General features: G+C 41.7%; 2 protein-coding genes across 2 annotated transcripts in view; both read left to right on the forward strand.

The window, feature by feature from the left end:
• Positions 1 to 13,046, forward strand: part of LOC115569565 (collagen alpha-1(XXI) chain) — a 68,741-nt gene extending 55,695 nt beyond the window's left edge. Inside the window, exons 27-32 of the mRNA XM_030397545.1 lie at positions 2,550 to 2,582; positions 3,482 to 3,628; positions 3,906 to 3,960; positions 4,811 to 5,005; positions 6,801 to 6,878; positions 7,295 to 13,046. Of these exons, the coding sequence (XP_030253405.1) occupies positions 2,550 to 2,582; positions 3,482 to 3,628; positions 3,906 to 3,960; positions 4,811 to 5,005; positions 6,801 to 6,878; positions 7,295 to 7,482 (696 nt within the window). The 3' untranslated portion in view covers positions 7,483 to 13,046. The remainder of the gene's footprint in view (positions 1 to 2,549; positions 2,583 to 3,481; positions 3,629 to 3,905; positions 3,961 to 4,810; positions 5,006 to 6,800; positions 6,879 to 7,294) is intronic.
• A 2,154-nt stretch (positions 13,047 to 15,200) lies between these two features.
• LOC115569677 (C-C chemokine receptor type 3-like) lies at positions 15,201 to 22,350 on the forward strand. The gene is made up of 3 exons (XM_030397709.1): positions 15,201 to 15,257; positions 15,477 to 15,674; positions 19,328 to 22,350. The coding sequence occupies exons 2-3, from the start codon at positions 15,505 to 15,507 to the stop codon at positions 20,184 to 20,186; spliced, it is 1,029 nt and encodes a 342-aa protein (XP_030253569.1). The 5' UTR covers positions 15,201 to 15,257; positions 15,477 to 15,504; the 3' UTR covers positions 20,187 to 22,350.
• Positions 22,351 to 22,702: the final 352 nt, after the last annotated feature.

Here is a 22,702-nt window from a genome sequence, read left to right on the forward strand (position 1 = left end):
GACTTCTAGATCCCTGTACAGGAATGATTCTGTCCCAGACTTTATGATCCATTCAGTGGTTAATCACTGTGGCCACGCATGTGAGTCGTGGGAAGATGAACAGGATGTACACGCAGCCGCCCTGAAGACAGCAGTGACATACAACATATACAATCTCCAGTAGCCGAACAGAGGAAATGAAAGGATCAGCGTCGTATATTCTCTCTTCTTAAAGCTCTGCCTGCCTGTGTCGGCCGCTGGCTCCAAAAAAGAGTGTTTTTATAATGCTGAATAATCGAACTCGAAATCATTTCAAACTGTTGGCAGGAGGGGAGGGATGATTTGATCCGAGCGCCAAGGTGAAATAAGGTTTTTTTTGTTTTTTTTTTTAACAAGGGCAGATTTGCACGATTGATCGAACATGTTTATCCGCGTTGAGACTATCATCCTTTTCAACATTTGCTAATTAACAAACATAATCCTGTGAATTGCTGTGTGAGCTGCAATGTCCAGCTTTCAGGCCGGGCTTTGTAATTGATACTTTTCGATAGGTACAAAACTAAATGAGCGGCATTTTAGAATTGATCGGTGAGCATTGATTGCTGAGGCATTGATCTTCACATTCCTAGAAGGGGATTTAGGCAATGATCTGGTTTGGGGTGTGTGTATGTGTGTGTGTGTGTGTGTGGGTGTGTGTACAGCAGTAACTCCGTTGCATCACGAGCAGACGGGAGTTTGGTAGGCTTGTCTCTGACACTTGAGACGGATAAAGCGATTGTATTTCTCAGTACGCAGCTTAATGTTCGCACTCTGTAATTCCACAGAGCTGAGAGCAGCCCAGCCGCTCCGTGACACGCTCTCAAGGCTAAATGCATCAGCAGTGAATCACAAGAGTGTCACCGCTGCAACCAAATACGACGTATTTTTGTCTTCGGACAGACTTCCTAATTCCAGCTGGGTAAAACAAGTATGACTCTCCGCTGCAGCTCAGGAGAGGGTGTGTTCTGTTTTCTTGGTTTCCTTCCTCATCAGCTACTTGACATTCAGACTACAGTTGCAGGAGCCCGGCTCTCGAGCACACGGCACGGTGCACACCTCCGTTTTCTTTTTTCCTTTTTTTTTTCCCCCCCTTTGCAAAAACCTGTAAACTACAATGTGAGCATTAGGAGCAGCGTTTAGATCAGACAGACACCTTTAGCACCTGCACCTGAGGGCTCACCATTAGCTGAGCAAATGTTTTGTTGGTTGACTAAACGATCTCCACGGAAGGTCCATCTGTGTGTGTTCGATCGGATCGCACGGTCCTCATCGGCAGTCTGAGCCTGCATAGTTTCAGTGAGACTTTCCATGATTGTGCGGACCTCAAGGAGGCTGTTCAGACCTGGCATTATCAGCTGTCCTGAGTGATCTGATCACATATGGACAGCTCTAAGACAACATTTTACAAGTTTGTTTTAGAACAGTAACCAACTTTGCAAATTAGTCTTCATGAACTTTGTAAAAAGCTGTCTACAACACATTCTTTACCATTGGGACCTTCTTGTTCATTCCGCAAATGTTATACATTAAGTTCTTTCTCTCTCTGTGTAAGAACTTTTGTCCCAATAATCTACGTGTCCATTATCACAAGGCACACGAGACTAGGGGTGCGCACCTCTCCCTTATAAGAGGATTCGACGCGTATCCAGATACATGGGCTGAGGTATGATTCCAAGATGATTCCTTTTTATTAAGGAACAATTAGATACAATTCAATTCTGATTCTGATCGCAACCGATTATGACGGCGACGCGTTCTAAAGCAAACAGGTCACAAGTCCTGAGCAGTAAGTCAAGAACACATACCTCATATACAGTGATGGAAGACGTAAGCTTGACCTGTGTAGAAGAGAGTCAGAGACGAACAGAAAAGAGATGCTGAGGTTTGTATCTGTGCTTAAATGTAAACCATTATGACGGACAATTAGAAGAGCAGCGTGTCTGCTGCTTCGGGCACTGCTAGACATTAAAAAGTGCTTTGGTGAAACTCACGTGTGCGATACTCCCAGGAAGCTTCCTGGAAGCAGACCGAGGAAGCGGCGGCTTATTTATTTCCTGTAGCACTGGGATGGCTGAAATCACTTACCATGAAAGAAGAAAAACTGGATGGGAAAGGTGAAGCAGTGTTAAGGAAACAGAACACACCCGGAGCCTCGGATAGATCCTTGTACTTCATTTTACAAAAAGCCCTACAAAATAGGTGTTTCCACTGGCTGGTGTTTTTTTTTTTTTTTTTTAAGGACTCGCAGATCCACAGATGCATTTTTCATCACATTACCACACGTAGCAGAAAAAATAAAAAGCTTCCGAGAATGCATTACAATAACCAATCTAAAATGTTTTGTAAGCCACCGGCTTTGACAGGGAAGACAGCGGTTCTGCATCAGCAATGCAGTGCAGCGAGCAGAGCTTCTCTGACACACTAACTCAGCCTTTGATATGTAAACAGAAGTTTCTAACTGTCTCCCTCTATTTCCCCCCTCTTCTCCTCCCCTCCCCACCCCTCCTGCTCTCTTTTCTTTCTTCCGCCAGGGCGAAGTGGGACCCAAGGGATGGAAAGGAGAGGTTTGTCGAATTAGACTTTGCGGTATTAGATATAATCCATTCTGTCTTATTCTGCGCCGCAGTGAGAAGCCCTGTCAAGCCTGCACGGCTGCTATAGAAGACTTACAGAGCCAATACCTCCAGGCCTGGGGAAATCTGGCCCCCTGGGCAAAAAATATACATCACAAAGCCCTTTTTTTTCTAAAGACGCACACATCTGAAATATCAAACACTTATTGTACCGTCTACAGAATCGCAGTTTATGGAGACATGGCATCCCTCAGCGGTGCGGGTGCTGTACCCTTTTTTAGGATCTCATTTATCATTTATCAAGCCCACACTGTCTTGACATGCTTTCTGATCACTAACCAAAAAACAGTGACAAAGTAGAGAAACCTTTGACTGCTGTGTATTGATTTAACCGGTAAAACTGACTATCTTTGCTGATCCCGTCCCACCTAAAGGAGGTACCGTTGCTCGACCTTCCGAGCTGTCTGTTCTCGCACGACACGCGCAGCTCCCTGTGGTTATGGTGGCAGATTTACCAACTGAATTGATTTTTTTTTTTTTTACATATGCACTACGGCTTTGGAAGGAACACAGACAGTAAGAGTCCAATAAGCTAGTTGTGATATCAACTGATATTAAAGAACACAAACGCACGGTTCAACCAGCGTCTTATGCTTTAACACTTTCGTTCGATAAAGTCCAGAAAAGATTACAAAACCCTCAAAACTCTTTGAATACTGAGTAAAGCTTACTACTACTACTACTACTACGATGTAAAGCTGGGTTTCAGCTAGAGGTCAATCGATCCTTATGTATGAGATAATGTCAATTCATCAGTGACTGTAAAATAAGTCTCAGTTTCATTTTCTTTAGTAACCCGAGATTTTCTCTCCTCTCTCCCGCTTCCTCAGAAAGGGGTGACAGGCGACGTGGGCCCCAGGGGGACTGAGGGAAAGAAAGGGGACGTGGGCCACATGGGTTCTGTTGGTGCCCGGGGATTTCCTGGCCAGGACGGTTTGCCGGGCCAACCAGGTCAACCAGGATATCCTGGGAAGCCCGTGAGTGAACCTCATCCTGACCGTCTCCTCTGAGCGGGTGAAATAAAAAAAAAAAAAACAACAAAAAAATGGCTGAAAGAGACAGTCAGAATCATCCGGCCTGGTTTTTGGGAGTGTTGCTGGGTAATAACGGGAGCGCAGCTGTCAGTGTGTGTGGGCTTTGTGAAGACGTTGAGAATGTCCTGTAAATCTGCAGGCGTGCTCAATCACAGGTCCAGTCTGTTCTCACCGTCCCGCCGTTGATTCAGCTGAATCAAAGTGTAATTGTGTGTTGCAGGGTAAGCCTCCCTCGGATGAACACCTTCTAAAGCTCTGCGCTGATGTTCTGCGTAGTAAGTATCTGTTTGTTTTTTATGTCACTTTGCTGACAACCAGAGAAAGACAGGCAAGGAGGCAAGGAAAAAAAAAAAAGAAAGTCTGACAAAACACACACACTCCCAACACAAACACGCACACACGCACTGCTGCTAACAGTTCACATAATTCCTTGTATTGATTGACATTGATTATAACAAGCTAGGGTTAAGCTAGGACATGTTGGGATTGCTTATCCTATAGAACAGTGGCACAATGTTAAATAACCCAATGGATAGTTTCAGTTTCAGTCTTGAGCTGGTACATGCCACAATCTTTATCCCAAAGCAAATTAAGTCCAAGTATAGCTGCTTTCCATTTGCACACACTGACATAACCTTATATAAAATTGATATAGCTAACATGTTGCATAATATTTACCTAATCAGCAGACACCGAGCATCATTGATTTTTATCTGCCAGTGTGTGGTGTTGGCAGTGTACTGGAACTTGTTTCCATGGATGACAAATAGTTTAGAGCTAAAATATTCTCAAACGGAAGTGTTTTGTCTTGAATTTGAAAAAAACTCATTTTCAGTAACACGATTTGCGGTGATGCTATGAATATCAGCTAATATATAGGTCAGCGTATGGGTGTAGCTCTAATTGGAACATCCTCCATGATGGTCAACCCAGATCGATTTCAGGGTCATGAGCTGAAAGTGGGAAGGATGGGAGGGAGTGCAGTTAGCTGAATGCAAATGCACCCCATGTCCCTGCAACAGACCATGTCAGTATGTTGTGGTCCCACTCTGTTATGAAATTAGTTTTGACATGATGTTCAATATAATAATGAACCACTCAGCACTGTCTGGCTGTGCCCCACAGATCAACTTCCAGCATTGCTCCAGAGTCTGGCCCCCCAAGCTCAATGTGAGCCCTGCCAGAGCATTAAGGGGCCCCCAGGTCAGCCAGGAGCACCAGGACCCAAAGGCTCCATGGGAACTACAGGCTACCCTGGCAGGAGTGGCAGTCCTGGTTACCCAGGACCCCCTGGGATGCAGGGTCCTGCAGGCCTCAAAGGTGATATGACACAAAATGGAGGATTTTTTTTTAAGGGAATAATCAAACAACCTTGGACAAGTTTATGTTATCTGTGTTTAATGCTCTCTTTTAAGCCAGCGGTGCTGATCCACTGTCTGAGACTGTGACAATATCTTTCAATCAGTCCATTTACCCTGATGAAAACAAGGCAATAAATAACAACAAAACTTCATGAACGAGAGCTTGGGAAAATTTACTGCTGCTTTCATCAACGATTAAAATCAAAACAGTGTCAACGACAAACAAATTGGATTTGTTGATGTTCACGGTACCCCATAAAACAAGATCATTAAACAAGTGAACATCAGTGAAAGTCAGCAGAGCAAAAGACAACAAACACTGAATGCAAAGCCATCGCAATGAGCCGTTTTTGATTTATCACTACTTCAAGACAGGGAGTGGCTAATCAGCTGTGAAAGATGCCAAACTGTACCACTTCACTGCTGCGTGTGATTTCCGCTCGGTAGGTCAGGAGAGCAGTAATTTAAGAGGTGTCAGGCTGGGAGAAAACCTGAAAACTGGATTATAGCTTCATCATACATGCATCTCAAACCGGGAGCATGGAGTTAACGGAGGAAATGTACCAGGCAGGGACGGCCGAATGCTGTACAAGCCGAAAGAAAGTGCCAAACACCTGGCCCACTACTTTTATCTATCATTAACAATGAAAGGGGAACGACAGCGCGATAACATCATAAAACCTGTTATAAGGGATTGGTACTGTTCACATTTGAACCTGGAATTTCACACTGGTGCCCAATGGTACCTTTTTTCGGTATTTGACTCTCTCTGTGATAACATACATGTCTTTTCACTTGTAAAAAAAAGTAGCTCACCAAAAGCTGCCAGCACTGCTTTAAAGCAGGAAGCTGTCCAAAGATCTGGAAGCGGCTGGAGAAACTGTTTGTACTCACTTTACACTTAACTCGGCGCGGACACCTGGACTCAAATGTCGGAACTGACGGAGTCTTAGCACAGTTTGGGACTCCAGGAAAATGTGAATAACTGTCAAGAGGACCATCAGTAAAAAAACCGAAGAGGGCAGCAACACTGCAGCAGAGCATCTAGTCTGCTTGATCCAGAGCCGAAGAAGAAACATCCGCATTGTCTGTTGCCGTTGTTCAATTCACATACTTTTGGTCAAAAGCCAAGGTTCTGATGTACTATGAAACCCCCGCATACCGATCAAACATGCTCAACAACACCTTGGTAAGGAATTCAGGATGCAGGCCGTGGCTGAGTTCTGGCTAACGCTAGTGAAAATGCTCCGTTAAAGTAAACCGAGACAATGGAAAAAGCCCAGTTATACTCAACTCTCTCTTTTTATAACCTTACTATAAAGATGCACTCATAGGCACTGAAACGACTGATTTAATGCAAAGTGATGTCGGTGGTAGCCACTTAATCTGCAGTTCAGTACCCAACCGTCACACGTATTCAGCTTTGTTTCACCCCTTTTTCCCCGGTCATCCAGTTCCCTCATCCCCTGTTCGAATTAAAGACTTTGAGTTTGGATTGTGGGAAGTGCGTCCAACATTTCAGAGCCTCTGCAAGGACACAAGGCGCTAAAAGTCATGGTAGTTTCTGCTGCATTGATTTCATCCGACTTATCATAGTAAGTTAAATAAATTGGAACGGAGGTATGCAGATTCTTTCACAGTGCAGGACTGGACACAACTCCAGATCACCTTAAGCGTCCTGCAGCTCTAAATCTGTCTGCTCATTTGGAGAAGCCCTATTGCTGTTTTTCAAAGCAGACAAATTATGTCTCCAGGTGACATCGGACCGAGAGGGCTCAAAGGCAGCAAAGGAGAGGGTGATCGTGGACCTCCAGGACAACCTGGACAGCCAGGTATGTAAAGAGATTTTCCTGTCAGCCTGGTTTTTGAAATGCCTCCAGCTATTAAGTCTTTTTGTGGGGTTGCAGCTATTTCAGCAACGTAACCACAGTGTTCCAACGTCGAGCTTTTATAGATCTGTGAGTGAGTGCACTTTTAACAAAAATGATTCACGGCTGTTTGTAGTCATGCATTTTTAATTAATATGTGGGTGGACACTGTTTGTATGTAACTTTCAAGGAGTGCTTTTAGTGACAGCTCCGTCTCTGTGGACGTTATAACAGTTTACTAACTAGTAGATGTCATTTGTGATATAGCATGTGCTTTTTTTTGGTTCATGGCACCAAACCCATGACACATTTAGTCAAACTTTTGAGTTGCAGATGCGTTTTCCTTTTATCTTCTATTCTGTCTTTCCTTGTCACTGCAGGGATTCAGGGTCCCCGTGGTTTCGATGGAATGGGCCACCCAGGAAACCAGGGAATTCCTGGGAAACCAGGGCCACCGGGAGATCCCGGGAAACGGGGCAATCCTGGCCTTCCAGGGGTTTGTGACATTTCCATGTGCTATCAGACGTACAACCTCAGGGAACATTACAGCAAAGGACCTAACGTCTGATGACAGAGCAGCAAGGGAGAGGCTGCTGGTGACTAAAACACCCAAGTGTTTTTTAAAAAAAGCGATTTACTGTATCACAGAGCAGTGTGTGACTGTTGACTCATTTATGACAAAGTGTGTTTGGAGAACAGCTGCACAGGAGGCAGAAACAACCTCATTAGTTGTGTTAAACTGAAATGGGCTGGGCATTGATTCATGATTATGGAATTCATGAAGACATATCATGAAAAATAGTCAGCAGGCTAGCGAGCTAGCTGATGTACCAGGCTAGTGTGGCTTTTTTACATTTTAAAGGTGCAATGTGTAAGAATTTTGGATTCAAACAGTAAAGATTTAACTAATATTATCAGCAGAATGTGCAGAAAATAACATACTCGACGTCATGTCAGAGACGTCTTTGTGTTGTGTTGCTGAGATATCTATTGAGATCAGCATGCTAACCAGCTAGCCACTGTGTTCCTCAAGAGGTGGCAGTCTGATAGTAAACGACACCAACTCTCCCCTGGTGCTCCAAACTCCCAGTCTGGACAGAGTCAGTGAACACGACCGCTAGCTGCACGATTAACAGAGCTTACTAGCTAATAGCATCTACAGTTAGCAGCAGCAAGCGGTTACTCTGGTGATATGCTGCCCCCAATTTGTTTAAAATATGAATATAACAGGTGGCTACTTCTTACACATTGCACCTTTAAACTTGCAAAATATGTATATCAGGATTAAAAAGTGAGATCTAATCCACCAAAATAGTAGGACTAGGATCTGGAATAACATTGAAAACAGCTACCTCCTGTTTCACCTGAGTTGCTCTTTATGTTAAAGTCAGTATTACTGAAGGCTTTGCTAACAAGACATGATGCTTATAGGCTAACCACACCAGCAGCCAGACCAAACTTTCAAAAGGCATGCAGAGAACACAAACAAAACCCCTCAACAAAAGGTACGACATAAAATTAAAAGAGATGAAGTCCAAATGCATTCATGATAACGCTAAAGAAGACTTTTGGCTTTTCTATGTTGGCTAATGTGGCAAAAAAAGTTACTAGCTTGAATCAGCGATCTCCTACTGACGACCAGGCAATTCAGGTAAAGTCTTCTTGAATTATTTTGTAGTTATTCATTTATTCCAGACTATGGTAAAAACTGCATGTTATTAACAGAAGCCGACACAAATCCGCTCTCAAGCTATACCTCTCTTGACTGCACCAAGTGAGGTGTCTATCAACCAGAGATTATTTCTGCCTTCAGTGCAGCTCTGACTCACAGAAATGATTGTATCTAGAAATTAGGTGAAAAGTACAGTACATTCCCTAACAATGAATCGGGTGATGTCACAATGAAAGAACAGGTCAGCCCGTTTTCACATGATTATCTTGTTAAAGGGTTAGGTAACCGTTAGGCTGTCTGGTCAAAGAGAAGAACCTGAAGAAATTCCAAAGTTCATAAATGAATATGGGAAACGCAGTTGAAATCACTCCGCCTGCGTCTAGTGCTTCCTACATGTAATCCCCTCTGGTGGAAGAACACATTTCCATCACCTTTTGTGAACGCAGAGGCAGGGTTTGTGCTAATCCATCACTGTGACACACTTGGTTGTAAGAATCCTGTCACTGTTTGGTTTTATTTTTTTACCTATCACACTTGTTTTCTTGTTTGCCAGTATTATATGGATTATCAAATAATGACCTTTATTTACCTCAGCTGCAGATAAACGCAGGCCTATATCACTGACTGACCTTTAGTTCTAATTTCTGTCTTTTGCGAGTGTATCTTGTGTATCTTTTTTTCTTAAGTTAGAAGTTTCCCTTTTCTCACCATGCCCCCACTTAAATGTGCTGTTTGTTGTTGCAAACTCAACATGTCTGCCTGTCTTGGGTAAATACAGTATCATTCAATTTCCATGACTGTATTGATGTTTATCATTGAAAGCCTCAGAGGGAATTCTTTATCAAATCCCTGTCCGTGGTGGCCCCAAGGGTGGCCATGACCCCTTGATACAATTGTTGGCCACGCCACTAGCACCCCCCACTTATGAGTGCCCCCCCTTCCCTGGTGAGCTGAATATGCATAAAAGGCTTCTTGGTAATGAGTAATAATCTTCTATCTCATATTAAACATGAATCATTTGGTACTATTGTTTATTTATGCCACATCAATAATGTAAATCAATACAGTAAATCAGTAATGAAACTAAGATGATTATAAGCCAGCAACAGCAGAATCAGCTGTGGCATTCAGCAACAGTAAACCACTTTTACAGTGCAGACATTTGAGGAGGCAGAGCCCACAAAAGAGACATTATTTGACATTATCGATACAAAAAGCGTCAGGTTTACGGCCCTTCTTTTAAGATTTACTGTGGAAATGACTAAAATCCCGCAGAGCACATTAGCATTTCTCTGCTGATGTTTTCAGCTGGTTGGATAATAAAAAGTAGGCTCTCTCTCATTCTGGGGTGGATTTAAAAAGTAACCCTAAACGTGACACCAGACTCTATGAGTATAGGTGCGGCCCTCTAAATCGCTTCTCAGCTTTTAAAGTTATGCGAATACACATTTTTTACATTTTGTTTTTACAAAATAATGCTTGCTCTTTTTGTGAAAAGTACTGGCCAGTTATCACATCTTGAATTCCGAGCTGGGAATGACTTCTCACCTGAGTTGAGCAGAAGGAAAAAAAAACAGTTCTAATCAGGTTAGCCATTGTTAGCAATACCAGCTTTAGCATTACACGGTACTTTGCTCATACAAAGCAACACCAAAGCAACACGTCCACAGACAGAGGTTGAACAGTACAGAGAGTAAGACTGATTTAATGGGACACAAACAAGACAGAATAACAAGCAGTTTATTCTACAGCTCCAAGATGGCTGTTTGGCGCATCAACAGCTTTCACAGCCATTGATGCACAAACAACCTTTACGAAATAAAAAAGCTGTGCATTCACTCACATCAGCTATGTGGACGATCAGTAGGAAAAAGGTCTATGGATATAGAGCAGTTATGTAGATCCAGGTCCAGGGATTAGCAACATTTAAGCTGCTACAGGGATCATATTAGCTGAGACAGACAAAAGGCAATAAGCATTCAGCCACAGGAATAAGGATTGAAAAGCAAGAGAAGACATAAACACAAATTTGGAAGCCTGTATTTCCACAGCCATTTACAGAAAGTGTTGGTTGTTTCGTGGGAAATGGCTCCTGTCCCAGTTTCTCAAGAAGAGAAACTTAAAATTCCAGCTATGCTCAGGAATGTTAAGACAAACATGTCAACAAAAACTTTGCCAAACACTTGGAACCCTTCCAAAAGCCTTGTGGGTTAGAGTCCATCTCTGCAGTCCAGGCCTCAGGTCAGTTCCCAAAGTGTGCTTTGTTGTTCTCAACTGTAAATTTTGACTTGCCAAAGTAAACCTGGCAGATTTTAAAGTATCACTACTGTAAGAGTAGTCAGCTGTGGTGTACGGGGCCTTTCAAGTCTTCAAAAGTGGGAAGGTGTGCATCAAGCAACACTGCTGGGAGAGTTACGAATTTCGACTGACTGTTTATTACTATTGTTGTTTTAAATTTTGGTTAAAATGTGATTTTACTGTATGAAGACATCACACAACTTTGCTGTATGTCACCAAATTATGCCTTAGCTTCCAGCTTTGCCGATTCTTAGTTTGCACCATTATGTTATTTAAATGTAGAGCGAAAATAATTCTAACACTACAGTGAGCCTGGCATTGTTCATCACATCCGGCACAGTACACGTCAACATATTAATGATATTGCTGTTTGTGAAGACTTTAAGGTGGTGTACATTTCCCCTGGGAACTTTTTAGTCCCCCTAAGAGGTCATTAAAATGATAAAGGTTCATCCTCTAGTGACAGTGAATGTGATAAAGAAACGTAATTGTGATATTTAATATCTGTTGTATATTACGTATGTTATATTTCTTGTATACCAAATTGATACTTTGACCTGAGGGTGGCTCTAAAGGAAACGTCATGGAGAATGAAGTTGGTTCATCCGCAGAGCAGCATTAATTGACTTAAACTGAAATATTAGAAATGTCAGGAGTAGGAGAATTTACAACAGAATACTTATTTATTTTTAAAGATGTTTTTGAGGCATAGACACCTTTATTTGACAGTGGATAGATCAGAAAGGGGAGAGAGATAGGGGGTGTGCCATGCAGTACAGGTCCTCCGGCCGGATTCAAACCGGGGTCCACTGCGTTCGTGGCACGGGGCTCTAACCACTCGACTACCTGCGCGCCACAACAGAATACTTAAGACAGGCATTTACCAGGTAGTGAGGTAGTGTCTATTGAATAATACCATTGGTTGCATTATGGGAAATGTAGGATTCTGCATATTTTATGTTTGACCCATTCTTGAAAACTTAAAAGTCTGGAGAACTGGGCCCCTTCTCAGTTTTTGCTTTTTTTAATCTGCCTGTTTTGAGTTTTTGGACTTTTGATACCAAACTGCTGGAGTAACCTTTGAACAAGTGTTTTGCCACATTGACGTGATCCATGTCTCTGTTATTCAGTGGTTTGTGCTTTGTACACCCAACTATTCATTGTAACCATTGACCGTTAACCCATGTGAGGCATTTATGATATAAAAATACATTCACAAAGAAAGCCTCAGTTTGTCAGGGACTTCCAAAACATAGAAAATTAGCAGTTTGCTGACCTGGTGATTGGTATATTGGCTATTGGTAGAATGGCGGCAGTAGCTGACTCTACAGTGTGTTGACACCATTGCAGAGGTGCCCCGTGAGCATGGCGTCCGACCCCTAACTGCTGGGAGCGCTGACTGGGTGGCGGCCTCATGACTCTGACATCTCTTCAGTGCTGCATGCCTGCAGGTCCTGTGTGTGTGTGTGTGTGTGTGTGTTTCTGTAATACGGTCCTAAGTGTGTGATATGAAAATCTAACAACGATGTGTAAAATATATTTTTCCAGTAGAAGAAGTAATAAACTTTACATTTATTAATTTGATTTATAGAGGACAAACCTGAATACTCAGTTAAGGTGAGGTAAACCGTCACTGTGTGATGGTGGCAGACTGCACAATCAAGGTTGCATGTTTTTCATACTCAAACACCCACACCGACTTCCTACCTAAGGCTTTTTGCAGCACCAGATAAATGATTCTACTTCTGCTTCTGCTACTGAGTGAGCTGCTGTTTGTTTCCGCTGACATTCAATGCTGTGACTGAGTCAGAAAGGTGTAGCTGTGGTTGGTTTCAACACACTATCACTGGTATTTTGTTCCATGTATAATCAGTCATTTCTGGCTACTGACATTTACTATACTGTACAGGGTGTGCTCAGTAACAATTTTGTTTGCATTATGTTGTTTATCCTCCTTTTTTTTTTTTGCAATATATCGAACAATTCATAATCTTTTCAACGTTAATATTATGTCTCATATCTGTAAATGATGGAAGGAGACAATGTTTACAAAAGTATTTGTGTATGTATATTTATATATACTGTACAATTTGCAAACACATTGCATTATGAGTTTGGTTGTCAAACGATTTTATATTGAAATAAACCATAATTATGTCTCACTTGTTTTGGTCCTTCACACACCATAAAGATGTTATTTGGGTCAAATAAAACCAGCCCTGCTGTGTTTGCCTGTTAACTGCACATTATTTGTGCAGGTGTGAAAATTATTAATCAAGCCCTGGAGCAAGAATTTCCCTCTGACACCTCTTTTTGATCGTTTTTGGTTTAAAAAGCAAATCAACCACAGTGCGGTGGAAATGTTATTTTAGATAAAAAGTACTATAAAATGAGAATGTGGAAATGTTCAGGGATCCATCTTATAACTGTTGTGTGTAAGTGATAATATGTTTGCATCATTCCTGCCGTGTGCGCATATTTCCCCTGATCAGTCACACAGCAGATAAAACTGTGGTCTGTTGAATTTGTAACCCTCACAGTTCTATTGCTCTACAAGATGCCTAATTTTCATAATGTGCTCACAACCTACAGTATGTTACACATAATAATAATATTATTACACAATACATACAATGTCGTGAGCAGTTATCTCTTTTTAAGCTCTTAAACATAAATAAACACATGGAAAAATACATGGTCTGCTGTCAGTCATAGGAAATTGAACTGAATGTAACTTAGATGACGCAGGATCTCACTCGTCATAACTGTCAAATCAGTGTTTTAGCTGTCAGTCTGTATGACTTCATGTTTACTCCTCTGGTTTTTCTCCGTGGCAACTGGACCAGACCTAAAACGCAACAGTTAATTGTTTTTACCCAGGGTCAATGATCTCAAATGGAGTTGAAATTCAAAACAAACACCAAGGATACAACAGGCTTAGCAAGTAATAACAATAATAATAATGATAATAATAATAATATTTGCCTGCAGATATTTTTGTCCTGTAGGGTGATGCTGTCAGTGTATGGTGGTCAGAGCTGAGATATTATACATATCAGAGAGCTGATTGTACCACAATGACTCTGCTGAACCCGAAACGAGGCGTTCAAGTGTCTTCCTGTTAGCCACAGTCAGGATCTTAAAGGCAAAGAGAAGGCATTAAAGAAAATGTTCCAAAAATTGAGCAAGGAAGAGAAATTGGAGAATGAAAAAAAAAGCATCATGACTTCAAAGGAACCAATTTCTGGTCATTTTTGTGCCATTTTAAAATGGTCCTCAAACTCCATTCAAAATTCCCCTGGGTGTCAATTTCTTTCACCGTCAGCTCGGCGCTGACTCTCTCAAGTCAACAACCATTTCTTGCTCTTATTATCATTTTATATGGACTCTTTACAGCGTTATAGTATCCTCTTTAGGGCCCCTTCCTTGTGTAAGCCAACTGTAACTGAATCATTAGCACATTTGACTGGAATATGCAATTTTGCAACTGCAGTGTGACTAATGTAAAGTAGAAGGACACCCATGATGTGATCATTTGCCATCATACACACACTGTCTTCCGAAAAATACAGTGTGCTTGTGAACCTGACACTACAGAGCAAAACAGTACGTCACTGCTGGTGTGACAAGAGTTTAGCTTATCAACAGTGACGTCATCTTGTCTTCCCCTTTATTTGGAATTTTTTCATAACCAGAGCACAGACTGCCGCAAAAAAAAAAAAAAAAGCCATACAAATCTTCCAATACTAAAACTGATGCCATACAAAGATGAATCATAGTCAGTTAGGAAACTGTTCACCTGCTTCAACGAGCTACCCCTGAACTGCACTGTTATCCCTCCGATTGTTGAATTAAATCACCCTCTAACCTCAACCTGTCTGATTGTCTGCTTTTGGGTCCATCCATAAACCTTCAAACCGTCACAAAAAAACGTTCTGAAAAGGGATTTAGTTTAACAGTAGTGAGCAAACCACACTCGTTCCTGAACTCTAATCATAGTAAAGTTGCCTGTAAAAGAAAAAAAGACGGCAGCTTCTGCAGGTGCACTGCAGAGCTTTTACTATACTCATGTTAGAGTCTCCTCCCTGACGTTGCAGCCTCGTCAGCGACCAGTTTCCTGTTTCCTTACAGTTAGTCTTATATGATTTTAATATAATATTCACATGAGACGTGCACAGATGCATTTATCCTGCTTGTGTGGTGTCTTGCTGTGGTAATCACTCCCTCCCACATGCTCAGACACACCTACTTTTTTTGTGGCACCTCCCCTTGCTGGCTGACTTATCATGGAATGACTTGAACTCACCATGAATCAGACATCTGGGGCCTTCAGAGTCAGACAACAAGAAGAAGCCTCCCAAGCTGGCCGGACGGTAAGTCAGCTCCCCTTAGTATCATCCTTATTCCCATAAACATCTGCTTTTATTTCCTGTGCTCCTCTGAGCCTCCCAGTTAAAGGCATTGTTGTCCAGCTCTCCTTATTCACATGCAGAATGTACTAGCTCCTACACCTTCAGTCATTTTCTAATACGTCATTTTTTTATAATCATAATTTTGAGAATATTTGACAGCTGTGTTTCTGTGTCTGGCAGGTTCCCCTGGTGACATTCCATAAAAAAGATGGAAACTACAACATTTGATTATGAATATTCCATTGATCCGTACACGCCTGTCAGTCCATGTAACAGGGACAGCGACAACCTTCTGGGGTCTCATCTATCCTACGTCCTCTACTTTATGTTTTTATTCAGCCTCGGTGGCAACGTGCTGGTTCTGGTCATCATCCATCGGTGAGTAGTTTAACAATAACAGTACGGTACATCACACAGTACCGCAGGTGTCTTTTTAAAGAGAATACCACACAAGCAAGGTATTGGTATTGCAAGGCCCTAATTCAAACAGTTCTTACAATGTGTCATTTATTTTCTAATCATTTACACACTTTTACTTTACCCTTGGATTTGATTTTTCAAGGTGTAAACTAAAATCCTGGCCGATTCGGCGACACCTGTGGATACTGCAGTTTAATACTACAAGCATGCAGACCCTGAGCTGCTGTTTTGTTCGAAGCACGACAGAAGGCCTTTTTATGGATTTATTGAAAGTACAGCTGAAGATATGACAGGAATGAGGGGGAGAGAGAGGGGGAGTGACACGCAGCAAAGGGACCCAGGCCGGGAGTGCAACTACAATCTTTTTAACCTAGACTGGTTAGCTTGTTGAGGGGTTCGAGGTGCTGACTGTCGTGCTGAGGAGTCTTAGTATTAGGTTGCTTTCAAATACCTGAGTCCTGACTTCTGCATACACTATATTCATTATTTTGCCTATTTTGAGTTTTAGAGTATTTGATGTTACATGGCTTTTAGGCAAAAGGAGAGCACACTACCAGGATGTGTGGGTTCATGAGCTAAACAGCATGAGGTCAAACAGGACATGAGAGAAATGAGAACAGGTAAACTGTGCCAGATTCATTCAGAGTGTCTCTCTTTAACCAATGTTGGTATGGAAACATATACTGTATACGTTTTGCTTAAATATTCTCTCATTTGATTCAAGGGATGCACAATATTAAATATGGTACAGTTCACTTGTTCCTTTTAATCAGTTATTCTTAACGCTTTTGGGCCAGCGCCCCCTTATCCATTAACAAATGAAATTGTCTTCCCTGAATGTTGATGATCACAGCCACAATGTCAACAACAGTAATTATTATTATTATTATTCAAATAATAATCCACTATTATAATTATTATTATTATTAGTAGTAGTATTATATCATTAATAATAATAACAATATTATCATTATTACTTATCATTACTATTACTATTATTATTTATTACATGTTATAACAAACTGAACACTATAGCCTCCATGATGGATTTATTGCAGGACATTAGCTACTAAAACTGAGTGTAAATGACATATATAAAGAGGATTCGACATATCCAGTCAATTCGACGGTGCTACAAATGGTGTAGAAGAAAGAAATATTTGAGTCATTTGCCTCATATTCTGATATTTGGGAGGCAGAATGGACAGAGCAGTCCTGCAACAGGCTTCAGTTCTACACCATTTGTAGCACCGTCGAATTTGGAGTCGGAGATGTCACCAGGTTGTCAGAAAACACACACACACACACACTGGGAGAGTACAGATGAAGTCATACTAGGAGCTTCTTATTCGTGTGCCCACAGAGAGGAGAGTACAGTAGCTGTCCTCTGTCTGAGCCCCCCAAGAGTTACCTCTCCTCTGTCACTGTCTGCACTCTAGCCCTGTCTCCATCGCTGCTGTCTGCCCTCAAGAGCAAGCAAATGTGAAAATACTTTCAGTCTTCATGGGAACACAATTGGCAGATTCAAAGATAAGCTTTGCAAAGTCTCCCTGGGCCTCGGACTAAAAGTAGTGTTAACAATGCATATCACAGGGGGAGGGTGGCAATAAGACATGCTGGGTGCATGCTGACATGAGGGTTTAGGGAAAGTAGCTTTCTCAACTCTGAAATTACGACTGAAAACTTAAAACTAGCCTCATTTGTGGCTTGGGAATAAGACTAAGAATCAGCTATTCTCACAAATAGCACCGTTAAACATAAACAGTTGAAAAAGTTACTTAGTAACTTAACTAGTACTTTTACTTGCAGTTGAGTAAATTCTCATTTATATAACTGAACTTGTACTTGAGTACAGATTTTCAGTACTCTTTCCACCACTGGTAGTCATGGGTCAGAACAGGAACATGTTTGCAGGTGTTATGGCTGGTGTGATCCCTTAAAAAGATGGTCTCTTTGTTTCAGATTTTTTGTATTTACACCTAACCAAACCCATCATGATATACATGATGGGTTTGGTTAGGTGTAAGTACAAAAAAAATCTGGTTTTATTTGTACAAAGGTGATGGTTTGGATTAAAATAAGTATGGTTAGTGACACATTGTAGCATGGGTTAAAGCTACTGTAAGGTCAGGTGACTGTTACAATACTAAAGGCATTTAAGGTTGGTGACCAGTGTTGGTCATGTTTAAAAAAAAACAGTGTTGATTGGTCAGTGGAAACAAACAGCTGTCTCTCATTAAATTATTTCAAACTGTCATAGTTTCCCATGACAGCGCCGCCAGCGCCGCCAGCCGGAATCCTGTACGCACTGTGCGTACTTTTTTTGAAGGTGAAAAAAAAATAAAATAAAGCAATTTGTATTCTGTGTAATCTCTGCGTAGTGGGAGAGCGGGACTTGGGATCACTTTTTCATAGCCTATATCCCTCTCTGCACAGCGATGCATTTATTTATAGAAACAACATAGGCTAGTGGGCACCATACATATGTCTTCTACAAATCCCGACCACGTTTGCAAAGTTTGGATGAAAACAAATGCTGCAGGTCTGCAGTACACTGTCCAGGGTGCTGAACCGGGGCCGGATTGGAAGGTTCGGCGGGCTGGATATTTAAATTACGCAAATCAGCGGGTGACACCAAACAACGTCTGCCCAAGCAAGTCAGAGCTTTTCTTTCTCTCGCACAGTGACCTGGAGAGATGCAGCCGCAACTTAGAGGATGATCGCGCGTGTGTGCGCAATTGCGCATAGCGTGTGTTGCCCCTTCTCCACGACACAAAACAGCTCGGCTCTACTCGACTCAGTTTAGGTGCTTTTCCATCACAACTGAGTTCTTCATAGTTCCTCCTCAGCGGGGGCGACGTTGTCATATCACGGCGGCTACAGTCGCGTCATATCGTTCTCTAATTTCTCTCCTCTGGTCAGCTCCAAACTCACTCGTCTGCACCGCGATTACGGACCACAGCGTGGTTTTCCACACAGCAGCCATTTAACTCGTGTCAGAATTACCACAGTCTCACAGATCATGTTAGGATAACTGACAGCATCACCCTCAAAAAGATATCTCGCTAAGCACAACAAGATGGAAAAGAAAGAATTTTGTTAAGTTCAACAAGTTAAAGAAATTCCTCTACTATTTCACAGTATGACCACTCCTACTAATGCCATTGAAAAGGATATTAAGCTTACCTTTTGTGAACGGAAAAGTCATGCCACACTCCACTAGGCTAAAGATGGGAAGCATTTACAGCCACAACAGGGATTTGAAACCAATGACCAGAATAACTGTTGGCAATGTTAATAACTTGTTTTGCGTCATCACAACAGCTGGAATTTCTTCCAAGGTCTCCTTGAATAATATGTAGGGGTGTCATGTTTACAAATGTTCGACCGTTGTCTTGAACTGCAGTCACTGGCTTGGCAGCCTTCTGACCTGTAACTCCACCACCATCCCCTCCACCTCCTCATATGAAAGTCAGGCACTTTGACACGAACAAACAAAACATTACTGAAAATCGTGAAACATCACTGTCACAAATGCTTAGCCTTCTATGTATGTATGTTAGCCTTCTTGTATGTCTCTCCATCTAACGGTTTGAATGTCCATCTCCTAGGTTTGAGAAGCTAACCACTGTGACCAACATCTTGCTGTTGAACCTGGTGTTGTCCTCCCTGATCTTCGTGAGCAGCCTTCCCTTCATGGGAGCCTACTTGCAGCTCTCCAGATGGATCTTCGGCACAGCCATGTGCAAGATTGTTGGAAGTGCCTACTACCTGGGCTTCTACAGTTCTGTCCTCTTCCTTACTCTTTTGACCTTTGACAGACACCTTGCAGTTGTGTACTCCTTGAGCGGATCACGACTGAGGAATCAAAGGTATGCAGTAATCTCCTGCGCTGTGGTGTGGCTGGTCAGCATCCTGTCCTGCATCAAGCAGATGTTTATCCACAGCGCTTATGTTCACAACCTGAACAACGTAACATACTGTGATGAGTACCCTGGGGATTTATCGCCTGAGAACTCACGCAAGCTGAAGGAGTCTGGATTTTACCTTCAGATCTTTCTTTTCTTGTTATTTCCCCTTGCTGTCATTATTTACTGCTATGTCAGGATTGCCATCACTGTCATATCATCCAGGCTCGCTACCAAGTTCAAAACAGTAAGGTTAATTTTCATCATTGTGCTGTTGTTTTTTGTGTGCTGGACACCGTTCAACATTGCACTGCTGATGCAAGACAAAGCTTTAGAGTGTGAGGAATCAAAGAAATGGTCTTATGCTCTTCACGTCACTCGTATCTTTGCTTACACTTACTTTTGCATCAGTCCCATCTTCTACACATTTGTTGGGAGAAAGTTCCAGAACTATTTCAGACTGATGCTGGTGAAACGTTTCCCGAGGTTAAAGAGGTATATTTCTGTCAGTCAGCACAGCAATACCAATGCGTCCACCAAAACTACACCAAATGATATTTAGGAAGACAAGGCCTTTGTTTCTCAAGGCGGTGTTCAACAAACAGTGGGTTTAAAAGCTATGAAGTAATGCTGTGGGAGTTTTTAGAAACAAATGTGTATCTGATAGCAAGAACTTACACTTTGGGTAGCTGGGTTGCTGAAGATGTGTTTGGTAACAGTCCAATCCTGAGCTTCATATACAAATATTATTGGCCAAGAGTCCGGGAAATGTTTTCTTACCTAAACTGTTCAGCATGGTGGTTCAATGATTTGCAAGGGTTGTTCATGTTCGGTCTCCTCATGTATCATTATTTTTGGCGACCTTCTCCCCCCCAGGGATCAGAGGTTCATTAATGAAGCTCCAAAATGAATTTAAAATTGGGCAACTGTAAAAAGTAACTGATTTTGGAGGGCTCTGTAAACCCCCAGTCATGTCAAACGCAACAGAAACATTAAAGGAACAGTTCACAAAAAAATGGAAATTATTATCCACTCCACGTCTTGTGAAGTTTCGTATTCCACTCGACCATGCCTTGAAGGTGTAAATAATATCTTTTCAAATCAGATGGGATCTCACGGAAGAGTTGGATCATGCCTGACAAGCTGTATAGATCCAGCTTATGCTTTTTATGGCGGTTTTCCTCGCCTAAGCTACTTAAGTTGATTTGCTGTGAAGCTCCAAACATATTTTGTGGACTACAAAACTTAACCTGACTCTCCATGCGCATATATTACTACTACTATAATGACTACATTTTTCTTATCTTTTTAACTGATAGTATATTGCACACCGTGAACTTTTCCCTGAGTTGATAGAGTTCATTCACGCCCATCCACCACAAAAAGGCGCTTCCTGAGTCATCATTAAGACTGAACTTTAACAAGAGCACAGCACTTTGTATAGACTAGATATATCGTCCTTTAGAATTTAGCACTTGACATAGATGATGTGCTGCAGAATTATTCAAGATGAATGTAATGACAAGAATACTGACCCACAACTGTATCAAAAGTAAAGGTGGATTAACTTGGAGTTCTGCTGCAAGATTGAGAATTATAATAGGTCAGCTGGGGCTGCGCGTGTTGTCTCTTATAAGTTTCCATTGCCAACTCAAACCCCAGAATAAGTGTTGGCTATGTGCATTCCTGCAACTTTACACTTTATGTTGCACAGCTACAACTAGACAACATCCTGACGTCACTTTAAAAACATCCAGTGGTGCCACAAAAAAATTAATACACTATCTGACTATGAAAGATATGGTAAGCAAGACATGTTGAAATTGAAACATTTGGGGAAAATGGAAAATACTAATTATTTTGTTCTGCTAACTCAGCGGTCATTGCCACACTTACTGTTAAAGAAGACAACATTAAGGACATTAAACAAAACGACAAAAAGTCATACATACCATATTTACATTGTCATGTCACATTACATGTTTATGACCAGAGTTATATATCACGAGATGGAGGGGATGGTGTTGGAGTTCGAGGCGAGAAAGGCTGCCAAACCAATGGACGTAGTTCTAGACTCTTTTTGAACATTTTCAAGCATGATGCCACTAGATATTTTTAAGGAGACCGTAGGACAATTCCCAGCCATGTTTTTGGCGACAGAAGTAAATATTTTACAGTACGTAGGGCTGTCAAGCGAATAAAAAATATACAAATCAATCAAATTAATTACAAGCTTTATGTTTGATTAATCAGAATTAATGCCATATGCCAATATTTGCTGTATTATTTTCAAAATAATTTAAATGCAGATACATTTTGGTAGATACTTGAATCAGCTAATAAATGGACATTCTAAACTTTAAAAGCAGGTAATGCGATGGTTAGAATATTCCTCACTGCATAAGTTGCTCAAAGTGGTTCTCCTGTCAACACTTCCATCGAAGTAATATTCCAGTGTGTTTTGGTATTTTTATGATCTTTACCGACAATGTTTTTATAATTTTTAACAAATAAGTCAATTTTGTGCTTGAAAAATTAAGCTGTCGCTAAAATGGAATGGACTACAGTGGCCACAGGAGCAGACGGAGCATTTAGCAGAGAGGTTGTCTAGTGTCAGTAAATGTACTGTACACAGGCACGTGCACACATAAGGCCCAAGGGGTGCTTGAGCCCCTGACCTTTTTACTTCCTATTATAAAGTGCCCTTTTTGTGTGTTTTTTAAATGAATAAATAAAATCCTGTTGTGCATAGGGATGTCAAAAAAAGGTGGTATAAAAACGCCATTGTTATCTACCGTACGCATTTCGTACGTAATATGGTGTTATGTGTGTGTGTTGAGCCTAAAGCCTGGTTTATGCTTCTGCGTTGCGGCGACGGCGTAGCTACGTCGTCGACCCTACGCTGTCATTGAGCTTTAGAAGTTCTGCGTCGAGGGAACGCGTTGTTCTGCAATTCACCGCCAAGCCGCTACGGGGGTGTGGCTGTGTCTTTGTTTGGTTTCGGGGGGTTCATATCGGATTCCTTGGTTTTCTTCCGGTCAGACAGTAAACAATGGCAACTGAGATGGAGCGGGTGTT

This window comes from Sparus aurata, chromosome 19, assembly GCF_900880675.1.
Source record: "Sparus aurata chromosome 19, fSpaAur1.1, whole genome shotgun sequence".
Classification (NCBI taxonomy): Eukaryota; Metazoa; Chordata; class Actinopteri; order Spariformes; family Sparidae; genus Sparus; species Sparus aurata.

Coding starts and splice junctions, on each gene's coding strand:
- LOC115569677 (XM_030397709.1), top strand. CDS start 15,505: ATGGAAACTACAACATTTGATTATGAATATTCCATTGATCCGTACACG. Junction 15,675..19,327: donor GTTCTGGTCATCATCCATCG/GTGAGTAGTTTA, acceptor TCCATCTCCTAG/GTTTGAGAAGCTAACCACTG.